Below are 13,103 nucleotides of genomic sequence, written 5' to 3'. Positions count from 1 at the left end.
GGAGAAATCAGATGTCACTGTTTTTGTTTTTTTACAAATAGTTTTGTGATAATCCTGTGTCAAACAAGCTTATTGGTGCCGTTCCAATAGCAGGTGTCTGTCACATTTTGGTTACAGTTGCACTATTCCAACCTGTGGTCACAAATACTTGATGTTATTATTGTAACTGTTTTAGTGCATCATGAACCACACCTATATGATAACAACAAATAAGTGTTTGTGTTTCACCACTGGCCATTCCCCTGTGTCTCTCCCTGCCCTCAGTGGACACACAGCACAGCAGACCTCTCCTGTCTCGTGGGCTACTCCCCTCAGCAGTGCATTTCAGTTGATCTGCCCGTTCTGCTCCCCACTCTGTCTCTGGTGAAACCTCTCACCGCCAACTCCAGCCTACAGCCCAGTCTTGTATGCATAAATGAATAAAAGTAAATCTTTTAAAAAGTAAAATATTACTAGCCATTGGCAGTGCCTCTGATAGCCCAAGAATCGTGATGGATATGCATGAATTCCACTGACAGAGCATCTGTTCTGCAGTCCATGGGTCAAGGAGTAACTCGAGTCCTATTCTATGAGAAATAGATTTCAGAAGGCTATAACTACCATAGACAGCGAGTCCTCTGATGAATCTGAGCAGAGTAAACAGAACAACAGATGACATAAAGAACATCTGTGACCATGGGAGGTCAAAATAGCAACATTACCAGGAGTTTGAGAGTTGATTCTCACCCTCTGAAGACAGAACTTGAGGAATCAAGACTTCAGCTGGAGGAGGGGAAATAGCAAGGGAACTAGAAATAGAAGTGGACCCTGACCTGGTGCAATCTCATGATAAACTTTGGGTGGATGAGGGGTTATTGCTTATGGATGTGCAAAAAAAGTGGTTTCTTAAGCTGGAACTTAGTCCTGTTGAAGATGCTGTGAACACTGCTGAATGACAACAAAATATTTGGACTATTACATAAAACCTAGGTGCTGAGGTTGCACCAACTGTGAAAGAGGTTATACTGTGCTTAAAATGCTATCCAACGGCATCATGTACTACAGCGAAATCTTTGTTAGAGGAGGAGGCAGTCCATGAGCAAACTTCATTATTACTTTATTTAAGACATTGCCACAGTCACCCATCTTAAGGAAACACTAATCCGTTAGCAACTATCAACATCAAGCCAAGACCTTCCATCAACAGAAAGATCAACTTGTTGAAAGCTCGTTTGTTTTTATATTTTTTATTTTATATACATATTTTTTACATCATTCTTCATCTTGCATGATTAGCGTTCTTAAAAGAATGATGCATTTTAAGATTAAGATAGGCTCTTTTCTTCTGGATATACTATTGCACGACGTCGTGTTATTATAACCTGTGAAACCACAGCACATCTCTATGTGCTGTTCCAAAAAGCGGGAACCCTTCTCACCCCAACTGGGGTACTCTAGGTTCCCTCAATTTCACACCCCTGCCTGCCAAAAAAACGACAGGTGAGACCCGGCTCCCAGTACCCCAGGCCGAGGTACTGAAGGCGTCCACCTCACTGTTGAAGCTACTCCCTCTGTGTGACCTGACAGCCACACCTCACCACGGTCTGAGGCGGGGCGAAAAACTCTTTTTATTCAAGTTCCCCCAGTCCTCGCCGCCCTCCTCCCCCAAGTCTGGGGTCAGTCCTTGGTCCTCCGCACAACGTGCAGAAGACGCTCCCCACAAGTCTGGAGCGGCCGCGCTGCAGTGGACGGGAGCCGGGCGGCAGCCGGACCCTCGGCTGAAATGACCACACCCGGCCCACGCGCAGCGCCCCGCGCGGTCCAGCCCGGAAGACCTCGCGAGAGCAGCCCGCGCCCAGCGCCCGGACCGCCGCCCCGCCGCCCCGCCCCAGAACGACGCCCTCCTTCCTTTTCCCCGCCCCCACACCGCGCTTCGGGCCCGGATTGGCGGGTGGGAGCCCGTCAGTTTCCTCCCCGGCCAGAAAGCCGTCGGACGGCCCGTCCATCCCCAGGCCCCGCCCCCGAGGCCTGCGGATTGGACGGCTGAGTCAGGTGTCACGCGCCTCCCCGCGGAGCGCGGATGGGCCAATCAGGAGCTCGGCGTATTTTACGAACTGGGGAAGTGGCTGCAGCTGGAGCCGGGAGAATCCGGGAAAAACGGAGGGCGTGGGGGCAGTCCTGAGGGCTTCCTGAAGGTGCGGCGTGGGACTCCGACGGGGAGAGGGCCGTGGTGGCTCGCAGGACAGGCAGCCCCTGGTGCTGGGCCTTAGTAGGCTCAGGGTGTCTGGAGGTGCAGCCAGGAGAGCGGCCTTGCAGATGCCGCGGCTCTTAGAGAGCTTTGGGAATACCTGGGCTGTTAGGGTCGTTGCCCACGAGCTAGCTGACCTTGGGTCCCCGTCTCTCTTGTAGCCGACATGACCTCCCTCCAAGCCAGGAAGGATTCCTCCCATCGGGGTGTAGCGCCCACCCCGAGCAAGATTCCCGTGCGCCCTCACAGATGCCCAGCGCTTCCGGCCGGCAAGCCCAGCGCGGGGGACCAGGAGAACCAAGACCCAAGGGTAAGAGGGACCTGGTGGGTGAAGGCCGTAGGTACGGGTGGCATCAACAGTGCACCCCACGCTGAGCCCCAGCGTCTTGTCCTCCCCTCCCCCAGAGAATGGTGCAGAAGCTCAGCAGTCAGCCCTTCCTCCATGGCTCAGCAGACCCCACGCCAAAAGCTGCACATCAAACAGAGAAATCAGAGAGCTTGGTGGGAAGCACGCAGCACCGGAACCCCTTGGAAGAGCTCAGGCCCAGTCCTGGGGGACAGAGCATGGGGCCTGGGCCTCCTCCCCAGACAGGTGCCAGCTCTCAGAAGTCTGTGTCTTTGGCTGGGAGAACGGGATGGTTACGGTGGGGTTTTAATTTCCTGCTTGCTGTAAGAGCTCTGGTCCCTGCTCCTAGAAAGTCCTTGTTCTAGAAGCACTCTCCTTCCTTCACCTAAACGTCATCCTTCCCACAGACTTCTCCAGTTCCCTCAGTAACTATCAGTTACTTTGTAGCCTAATACTTTTCAGTACCTCTTTCACAACAAGCCAGCATTTTGACGTGAGTCTGTAACCTCTTTGTAGACTGGTGGTAGCTTTGAGAATGGGTGTTTTGGCTTCCTCATCTGTGGGCCCCAGCGCCTACCACAGGGTCTTATGTGAAGTTACTTGGACATTTGGTGACCTGAGTGCAATCGAGCAGGCTTTTTGGCTCCTCCTCGCACTTGGAGGCGACTTCACTTACAGTGTGGTCTCAGCCCTGCCCCTCTCTTGTTCCTTCTCATTTTTCCTTCTCTCCCCTTGCAGAGGCTCCAGGGGCCATAGAGTTTGTGGCTGACCCAGCAGCCCTGGCCACTATCCTATCAGGTGAGGGGGTGAAGAGCTGTCACCTTGGGCGCCAGCCTAGTCTGGCCCAGAGAGTACTGATTCGAGGGAGCCAGGGAGGCACCCTACGGAGAGGCCAGGTAATGAGACGGGAAATGAGATCAGGTGGGTGGACTAAGGAGAGCATTCTGAGCCTGTGCCAACTGCCTCTTTTGGGGTCCCAGGGTGCCCGGGCCTCTGCATATTTGGCCCCCAGAACCCCTATCCACCGACTGGACCCTGCCAGGGCTTCCTGCTTTTCCAGGCTGCAGGGACCAGGCCCCCGCAGCCAGACCTTGCGCCCTCAGAGGTCAGAAGAGCTGGTGAGTATCCCTGAGGGACTAAATTCAGTGCTCCTTCCAAGCACAAATCTGGGCCTTAAGAGAAAATGGCAAGGTTCTGTGGAGACAGGTGAGGCCTAAAGGTTTGGGATCCACCTCTGACTCAGTTTTTATCTCCTAGAGTCAGATTCTGTCTTCAGGACCTTCGTCACACCCCTCCACTCACCCCAGTTTCCAGGAGCTAAGAAGAGAGACAGGTGTCAGCAGTCGGTGAGAAAGCAGGGCGTCATCTAGAAAAGAATGACTGAAGGTCTGATTGGTCTCAGAGCTAGGGCCACCCGGTGGCATCAGGACTTCCACCAACCCGAGGCGAAGGGGGACACTGTGACTGCCCAGGGGCAGCCCTCGGACTAGGATTCAGGCCAGGCCTTGAGAGCCAGACCTCAGCATGCCAATTTCTGCCAGGGGGCCAGGGGGGAGGATGGGGGCACAGCGCCATCTCGTCTGGTCAGTGGCTAGAGCACAGTCTGGGGCAATGAAGGGGGTTTGGGTTTGATCCATCATTCTTACCACTTATAGCCAGAGAGCCATGCCTTAACCTCCAAGCTTCACTTTCTTTAATCTGTCAAATGAGGGTAATATTTGCGTCATTTTTAGAGGTTGTTCTGGAAACTCAGAGGTTTGTAAAGCACTTAGTATAATGCCCACTTGCTACTAGTGACTCAGCTGCCACCTTTATCATCATCAGGACCTCAGTGAGCCAGGCTGCAGAGTTGCTCCTGGGGACCCCAGTCAAGCCTGGTAAGTGCGCCTGATTATGGGCAAAGAACTTGGGCGTGAGTGGGTGGGTTGCCTGCAGTGGGGAGAGGACAAGAGACAGCTCAGCAGGCTGGGGGAAAAGACCTTCACAGGCCAGCGGTCGGCCCAGTGTACTGAGTCAAAGGAGGTGGTCCTCATCTCTGCCCCTCCCTGCCTCTTCCTGCAAGATCTGCTGTTCATTGTCCTGTCCGCAGGTCCTGAGAGCCCCCACCACAACCCTGGCCTGCTCAGACTATTCACAGTAGCCGGTGTTTACTGGGCTAGTGCTGTGAAGGCTGTCAAACTGGCATTTTCTCTTCAGAGGCTGCAAAACTTTGTGGCAGACTTTGGTGGGTGTTCCAGATTCTATAGCAAACTTCCTGTCTCCTCCTAGCTTCCTCTTTCCCTGGAAGAGAACATGAAATTGTCACTCACTCAGATGAAGGAGGGGGCCCCCTCGGTCTGGCCCAGCGGGTACCATTAAGAGAAAACAAAGACATGACCTACACCAGGGTGAGATGGGACCCTCCTGCGGCTGGGGTCGTGGGGGGCTCCCCGAGCCATAGCCACCCTGACCGCTGGGGGCAGAGCCTGGCAGTGCCCAGCCGGGGTTTTAATTGGGTCTGGATGTGCTTCGGAGGGGCCCAAGCCCTCTCCAGGAGGGACTGGTCTGTTTGCCAGGTGCCTTGGGGCTAGGGCTGTATAGATTTTAGCCCTAGCATGCTTGCATCGTCGTCAGATCGGTACTGAGAGTGAGACAGATCTGGCACTGTCAGCCGAAGCAGTCATTCACTCACTCCTCAAGTATCTATTGACTAGCTACTGTAGGCCAAGCACTCGTCAAGGTTCTGGATATATCGCATTAAATAAGTTGACATTCTAGAAGGCGGAGACAACAGGTAAGTACACATTATAAAATATATAGTATGTTAGATGGTAATAAGCTCTCGGCGTTAAAAAAGAAAGCCCTACAGGGAGTGGAAGTTGGGAGTGGTTAGTACTGCAGTTTCAAATAGTTTGTCAGGGGAATCTCCTTGAGAAGATGACTAAGTACCAACAGATGCTGAGAGAGAGCCCGCCATGGCAATAGCTGGGGTTCTAGGCCAAGAGCACTGTAGCAGCACAGCCCAAGGAGGGACTGCGCTCGTCTGGTTAAGGCTCAGCATGAGAGGGATGTCAGCAAGTAAGCAGAGTGAGGACAGTGGGTAAGGAGGCACACATAGGGTAAGGCCTCGGCTTTTCCTCAGAAAGCCAAGCAGCAGGGAGCAACGAGAGTGATGCTCTGACTAGGTCCTGAAGGGATCACACTGGCTACCATGGGAGAAAAGACGACGAGAGCCCAGCACTCACCTCGTTCCTCTCCACAGGACAGCCGAGACTGCCACCCGATGCCTTCCCCTGGCCAAGCTGGGCCACCCTCCACCACCCGCCCATCACTCTTTGGACAGGCTCAGCGTGTACCCTCCCCTAGCCCCTCAACCCGGGTTTGTACCCACAAATTTGGGGGGCTGAGCAAGGGCAGAACTGTCTGGCTGGGTTCCCTGCTAGGCCTAGGTTTTTTCCTGCTCAGGCACCCTGTCTCTCTTCAGATCTCATATTCAGTGTTGAGGCGTCTCGCCAGTCACTCCAAAGCCCAGCTCACACCCATCCCACAAGCACCCAAGGTTCAGCAGGTGAGAGGGGTGAGGGGTGAGGGGCGAGGGGCGAGGGGCGAGGGAGGCCGTGGCTGGGGGAGGAAAGTCATGGCAGAGGCAGGAGCCACCGGGCCCTTCTGCGGGTCCTGGCTGACATCTCGCTTCCGTGCCAGGCCCAGTTGAGAGGCCTCTCCCCGCAGTCTGGCCCTGAAGAGCCTGTCCTGCCCTGGGTAAGTAGTGGTCTTCCCACGCTGAGATCCCTATTGGCCTTTGGCCTAGTGTTCTGCGGCAGGTGAGTTCCCTGGAAGAGCGACCTTGCTCTCCAGCAATCTGTGGCCTCTCAGAGACCTTGGATGCGGACTGGTCTTCCCGCCCCAGCCTGACTTCCTCATAAGGCCCCTCTCCTTCCATGTGGCAGGATCAGATTACTGTACGGTTATTTGACCAGGAGAGTTGCACCAGGTTGCAGGAGGGGCCTGGGAAACCACCTGTAGCAACTCTTTGCAGCCCCCACTCCAGCAGGACTTCCAACCTTCAGGTGCTGAAGATGCAGGTGGGTCTGTGGGACAGCAGCGTGGAGGCCTGATACGCAGTGAAAGGGCTGCAGAAGGGGGCAGGGCGAGAGGGGAGTTTGGGACCGGAACCACGCCTTGACGTCACAGCGGGCTTCTTCCACCCACAGCGCATCAGTATTCTGCAGCAGCTTTTGCAACAGGAGGTAGAAGGGCTGGCAGCCCGCCCTGATAGCAGCTCCTCTCTGGATATGGTTGAACTTCAGCCCCTGCTGATGGAGGTTTCTAGAACTCTGAGTGCCTCCGAACATAAATCTGGGCCTTTCCATGTTCCTGAACCGTTACAGCACGCTGGGCTGCCAAAGCCCTGCCTTTTAGAGGAGTGTGGGGAACCACAGCCTGCCCCCGGAGCAGATCCCCAGGTGGCTCAGCCTTGTCCTGCACCACAGCTGGCGCCCCCAGAGTCCTGCCACAGGAGGGCGCCTGAGGTTCCAGAGCCCCCTGCCCAGGAACAGCCGAAGGAACCAGAACCCCGTCCTCCAGTAGAGCCCCTTCAGGCCTGCCCCCCGGGGCAGACTGGACTCCCAAAGCCCTCCTCTGAGCTGGAGCCTGGGGCATCTGAGGCCTGCCCCCCGAATCCAGCACGCAGCCCACAGGGGCCTCCAGCAACCACCAGCCTGACCTCCCAAAGCCCATTTTGTGCCAGTCCCCCTAGCTGCTCACTCCAGTCGCCAAGACCTCCTACACGTCAGGCAGGTAAGGAGCTGTTCGGAAGGGTTGTGAACAAAGGAGGTTCACGTCTCTGGCTGGGAGTGAGGCCCCTGCCTGCACCTGGGAGCCATGATTCTTCCACTTTCTACTCTGCCCCAGCTTGGCTTTCCTGCAGTAAGACGGGGGGAGCTGCCCTTCGTCCATGCTCCTAATGGACTTGACCCATGAAGAGGGGGTGGAATAGAGAAATCCAGACCCTGCCCTGAACTCTGGCCTCGCCCTCAGGCTCCAGCAGTCTGGCCCCTCGAACCCTGGCCCTGAGGCAGCGCCTCAAGGCCTGTCTGACCACCATCCACTGCTTCCACGAGACCTGCCTGGATGACGAGTGTGCCTTCTACACCAGCCGAGCCCCTCCCTCAGGCCCCAGCCGGGTCTGTGCCAACCCTGTGGCCACCCTACTTGAATGGCAAGAGGCGCTGGTGAGCCTTCCGTCCAGCCAGGCTGTGCCACCCCCCACGCCTGGGGGGAGGAGGAAGCGGGCAGGGGTCCACTTGACGCCTGCACAGGGCAGTGGGGTAGGGTTGCCTGCAGCTCCGGGATGGCCGCACTGACAGTCTCGCTCTCTCTCTCCAGTGTTTTATTCCAGTCAGTTCTGCTGGCCCTCGAGATTCTCCAGCGTGAGGCATCAGCCTTCGCTCACTCCTGCCTTTGTTCCTTCCTTTTAGCCCTTATTTATTGTTAGTCCAACCCACTGACTAGAAGCCGACACCCCTTTGTCCCTCAATAAAGTTTCTGCGTATCCAGATGTCTGGTTTCCTTCTGCTGCCCACACGGTGGCAGTGTCTGCCAGTGTAGAGACAGTCCTGGGCCCGCCGGATCCCGGGCCACTCACCAGGCGCTCTTCTGACAGGAGGAAACCACCCCCCAGGGCCTTCCCCACCCCTCAACAAGCTCTAGGAGGAGGCAAATGTGGGCTTTTGGGGACGGCTCCCGGAAGACTTGGCTCCAGGAGCCATCAGCTGCTCCCTCACGCCCTAGAGCTCCTCTTAGACTTGTGCCTACCCCAGGCAGAAAGAACCAGCAGGCTGAGGTCTTCAGATTGCTCCTGTCAGTGCCACTGTGGCTGGTACCTCCCCGGCCCCCCTCACACAAGAAAAGAGCCTCCCTGATGTGGACTGCCCGCTCACGCCACAGGGCTGGCAAAGCCCTGGGCGATCCTACTCTCCCCCTCCAGAGGCAGACCTTGCCAGAAATAACAGGACCTTTGCCTCTGGCGGAGTGACAGCGGGGTGGGAGTCCTTGAGAGGGGTGAGGAAGGGGGTCAGGCGCTTGCCCCCGCCTGTTAAGAGGCACACACATTCTCCAGTTTCCTTTATTGGGAGAGGCAGGGCAGCTATAGCCCCAGGGCCTCGCTGGGGTGGGGATGAAACAGTAAGGACTGTACAGAGGGAGCTGTAAAGGCCAGGACAGAATTCACTGGTTCCTCCAGTTCATAAGAAAGTTGCCTCAGCCAGAGCCAGGAGCCTGATAATGGAGGGGGGGCCTGGGGGCCAGAGAAAGTTGTCATAAGAGAGGACCAGCCCTGCCCCTTCCTTCCTCAGCTCTGGCTCAGATGGGCTCCTCCCTTTTTGCTCTCAGGCCTCGGAGATGCCAGGACTCCTGCTGTTGGTGCCTGTAGCTCCAATTAAAGAACACGATCCCCAACTCCCCCGCAGGAGAGAAGACCGTGGCCCTCACCCCTTCCAGGTCCCCCCTCCTGGCATGTCGTGGGCCTTGTCCCTTCTCAAGTCACTTAGCTCTTGCTCTGGCCCAGCCTTCTCCGTGGCAGCCACTGCAGCCCAGAAGCACAACAGCTGGCCAAAAGGAGACCTCGAGGAGGGGGAGGAGGAGGGCAGTGGGAGCCCACAGTCGCTCTCCAAGGATGGGGTGGGGCCTCGGCGGGGAGCTGAAGGTTCGATAAGGTGGGGAGCGACAGACTGGGCAAGCCGGGGCTGGGCTCCGCTCTGTGGGCTCAGTCCGGGTAGATGATGAAGCCAGAGAAGGTGCTGTACTTGTTAGTGTTACCTCCGTGCACCTTCCCGCCGTCCAACTTGATGAACACCTCGTCGCCCACGTCCAGGTGCAGGATGACGCTGTTGCTGGCGTAGTCGTAGTTCTGGTCCGCGTCCTGAGCAATAGCGCTGGCCCGGACCTGGAGGGGGCAGAGAACAGGCTCCTGAGTCTTGTGCGGAACTGGTGGGAGCACTGGGCGCTGAAGGCGAAGGCAAAGGCGGGTGGGGTGACAGGCTGCAGGGGGGACAGGGAGGGAAGACCAGGACAGAAGATTGCTGGGCTCAGGCACTGCCACTCAGGAGCTGTGTGACTTGGGCAAGTTTCACTGCTTCTCTGGTCCTCAATTTAAACTATAAAGGGAAAGGTAATAATAGATCCTGATCTCAGTGTCGTTAGGATTAAATGAGTTATTGTATATGGAGCATAGTAGGCCAGTGTCTTGCAGGTGGGAAATGCTGTGGATCGTTTGTTATATCACCGTTTAAAAAATAAAATTAGCTTGTTAGGATCATTAAGATTCTAAACGCGCTTTGACCTCCTAAACTTGTGTTCCCTTTCCCCACTGAGGGACACAGGTGTGCTTGCCAGCAAGCAAGGGCGAAGACCCTGAGATGGTGCAAAGATGTATCCTCGCCTGCCTTGCCCGTTTTCCCGCCTCCTAGAGAGTTTGGGGAGGGGTGCACGGACTTGGGGGTCGCCTCCGCTCCACAGGGAGCCCCTCCTCCCTCTGGACTTGCTGCCGCTGTGGCCTCCGGCAGCCAGCCCCCTGCCCAGCCCCCCTCTTCCTGTCCCGCGGGGGCTGGTTATTAACTCATTAATTATTCATCATTATTCTAATCACTATTTACCGTCCCCAGGGCCGCAGCGCCCGCACCACTGAATACAGAGTGGGAGCCATGGGGCCCCGCCCCTCGGAAACAACACTCTAGACACACACACCCCTCCACCTCCACTTCCACCCCTCACCTAGACCCGCAGAGACCACACACTGTGGCAAATGCAGACGTACAACTCTTTTTCACACCTTTGCACTCCACACCCCCAGACACACTGGAATCAAATACTCTGGCCCCTTACACACACAGGCTGTCTCACTCCCATACCAACACACACTCACTTCCTTTCCCTGGATTCCTGGGGTGATCCTGCTGGGAGGAGACCCCAGTGCAGCAGCTGCAGTCTGGAGTGGGCAGTGCTGCAACATAGCAGGACCCTGACTAGAACGTCCTGCATGGGCAGGCCAGGTGACCAGGCCATGGTCAGTGCCCCTCCATGGCACCCTGAGCTCCCGGCTCAGCCCCAACCCTGGTGCCTGTGGTCTGTGCGGCCCAGGTCACATCTACCTGTGGGTCTTTCACTTCCTCTATGATGTGTTGCTGGGCCCACTATTCACCCAAGCCAGACTGGCAGTGCTGTCCACTCTGACCACAGCAGCAAAGAGAGGACCTAGAGGGGAGGTCACCAGGGAGCATGTGGGACCAGGCCAAGGACCAGGTTTCTGCTCTGTCCCTTGCCCAAATTTTCCTCCCCAAAACCCATCCCTTCACGCCACCTGACTGGGCCCTCACCTGTCACCCCATTTCCCATCCCTGCCTACTTGGTCCAGATGCGAGCAAGATACTGGGACTAGCTAGAAAAAAGCTGCCTGGCAAATGCACCAGTGTTTTCTTCCTTTTCAACCTTTTCTTTGAAGGTCCGAGCTGAATCTCCCATAAACACTGCCCAAAACTTGAGATGGGGATTTTATTCTAATCTGAAGCATCCAGGTGCTAGGTCACTGACCGTTGCCACACTTTAAAACCAGAAACCCAAAGATCAAGGAAGATTGACCCAGAAGAGAGAACACCCCAGTGTGGGGCCAGGAAAAAGGCTGATTGGCAGGGTGAGGTACCAAAAAGTTTGGTTCTAGTTAAGAGTGTGCGTGAGTTAGCAGCCTAGTTCTCATTCTGACACAGAGACCCCGGCAGGTCCTTCCCTTCTCCAGCTGCTTATCCCTCTTTGGCTACATGAAGCCATTTCTAAGTTCTTGGCAGCCGGGGTTCCTGGATTCAGTGGCACTGTTTAGGGAAGGGGTTCGGGTTGTAAGAAAAGGGAGATTCAGAAGGCCACCAGGTTGGACCTGGGGATGGCAGGAGGGTGGAGGGGGGCCTCACCTGTCCGTTTTTCATCAGGTCGGCCCACATGCTGGTACCGTCGCCACCGCGCATGAGCACATGATAAGCGAAGAAGTAGACTCCTGGCATCGGGCAGGTGAACTTGCCGCTGGCTGCTTCATAGGCGTTGCCCACGTTGGTCACCACGTCGTCGAAGCGCAGCACCTCATAACCTTCATGTGGCCGCCTCAGGCCCGCGTAGAAGGCAATTCGAGGCACGTACCCCGCTGGGGGGGCCAGCCCGCTGGGGCCTGGGCCTGGAGGACCCGGGGGACCGGGCCTGCCTGGCTCGCCCGGAGGTCCCCGGGGCCCTGGCGGTCCTGGGGGTCCTCGCAGACCTGCTTTGCCGCGCCGGCCCACCTCTCCTTTGGCGCCCGACGGGAAGGGGGCCACAGAGGCGGGCGCGCCTTCGGGTCCCGGGCCTCGCGGCCCGTGAGGATCGCACACCATGCGGCAGCGACCCAGCATCTCATAGTGCGCTGGCCCGCGAGAGCTGTGCACCAGCAGCGGAATAGCCACCAGCAGCAGCAGCACCATGGCCACCCCGACGGCCGCGCCCGCCACCCGCTTGCGGCGGCTCAGCCGCGACGCGGCCAGGGCCAGCAGATCTTCCTCACTCTTGGGCGCAATGGCGGCGGAGGCCCGGACTCTCCGCGGACCCCGGAGGGGAGGCGTGAAGGCCTGGCCCCGGACGACCTCACCCCCACCCCCGACGGCTACACTCAGCACCCCCGCCCCCGAGGACTCCCGTCTCAGCTGTGCCGGTCCCCAAACCTTCAGTTAAGGTGGAAATTCCCCCGTGGGGTGGGCCAGAGGCCGTTCCCGACGGTTCAGCGCCTCCTCCTATAAGGTGTGACGATCCCGGGTGCCCGACACCGGTGACTTCTCGGACGGTTGGCTTCCACCAGCTGCAGGATGCCTGCTCTCCGCACGACTGCTTTCCCAAGGATGGCGCGCCCAGGTCCCCGGCGACCCAGACGGATCGCTCCCGGGTCTGAGTGGGGGCTACTCTCTGCTCGCTGGACGTCCCGGGCTCTGCGTGGAGGGTGGCGTCCACCGGGAGCGACCCTCTGGTAGGTTTGCGCTCTGGGCTTGGGAAGCACAGGAGCCCCAGCCGCGGCCCCAACCCCAGCGACAGCCCTGGCCCCGCGTCCCTTCCCCGCCGGCACTCTCCCTTTCTGCGTCCCTAACCTTCCCCTCTTCTCTTCCCGGGCGGCAGCGCAGGGATGCGAGCCGCCGCGCCGCTGGAGCCGCTTAAGAGGCCGGTGGGCGGAGCGACCCCTGGCGCCCAGAGCGGGAAACGCGGGGGCGGGGCAGCGGCCCCCACCCCGTCCCCCCAGGATCTAGGTTTCTGCGGGCCTCTGGAGGGATTGGCGGTGTCTGCCCTCACCCTACCCTTACTTTCTCCCTCTACCAGGAGTTTGGTGTTCACAGAGCTCAGAGGAAACCACCAAGAGCGGTGGAGTAGAAGGGGGTCGAGATACCATAGAGGAGACAGAGGTGGAATCCAGAGCTAAAAGGAGGCCCCGCTCAAAAAAAAAAAAAAAAAAAAACAACAGGGAGAAGGGAAAACGAAGAAAAAGGAAGAGAAGGG

The 13,103-nt window shown here is 57.4% G+C and overlaps 2 protein-coding genes across 2 annotated transcripts; one reads left to right on the top strand and one right to left on the bottom strand.

The window, feature by feature from the left end:
• The first annotated feature begins 2,131 nt into the window (after nt 1–2,131).
• TROAP (trophinin associated protein) lies at nt 2,132–8,093 on the top strand. The gene is made up of 15 exons (XM_012732361.1): nt 2,132–2,174; nt 2,389–2,537; nt 2,633–2,819; nt 3,312–3,469; nt 3,554–3,691; nt 3,888–3,919; nt 4,398–4,450; nt 4,842–4,960; nt 5,815–5,931; nt 6,037–6,129; nt 6,261–6,311; nt 6,500–6,634; nt 6,764–7,349; nt 7,590–7,783; nt 7,938–8,093. The coding sequence occupies exons 2-15, from the start codon at nt 2,394–2,396 to the stop codon at nt 7,983–7,985; spliced, it is 2,055 nt and encodes a 684-aa protein (XP_012587815.1). The 5' UTR covers nt 2,132–2,174; nt 2,389–2,393; the 3' UTR covers nt 7,986–8,093.
• A 1,222-nt stretch (nt 8,094–9,315) lies between these two features.
• On the bottom strand, nt 9,316–12,046 carry C1QL4 (complement component 1, q subcomponent-like 4). The gene is made up of 2 exons (XM_004692778.1): nt 11,510–12,046; nt 9,316–9,495 (listed from the first exon to the last, which is right to left on the bottom strand). The coding sequence occupies exons 1-2, from the start codon at nt 12,044–12,046 to the stop codon at nt 9,316–9,318; spliced, it is 717 nt and encodes a 238-aa protein (XP_004692835.1).
• Between the last annotated feature and the right edge of the window lie 1,057 nt (nt 12,047–13,103).

The sequence above is a fragment of the Condylura cristata genome, unplaced genomic scaffold, assembly GCF_000260355.1.
Source record: "Condylura cristata isolate star-nosed mole 26May11 unplaced genomic scaffold, ConCri1.0 scaffold00034, whole genome shotgun sequence".
Taxonomy (NCBI): domain Eukaryota; kingdom Metazoa; phylum Chordata; class Mammalia; order Eulipotyphla; family Talpidae; genus Condylura; species Condylura cristata.
Note: the sequence above shows the minus strand (reverse complement) of the source record. Positions and strands in the feature narration are given on the sequence as shown.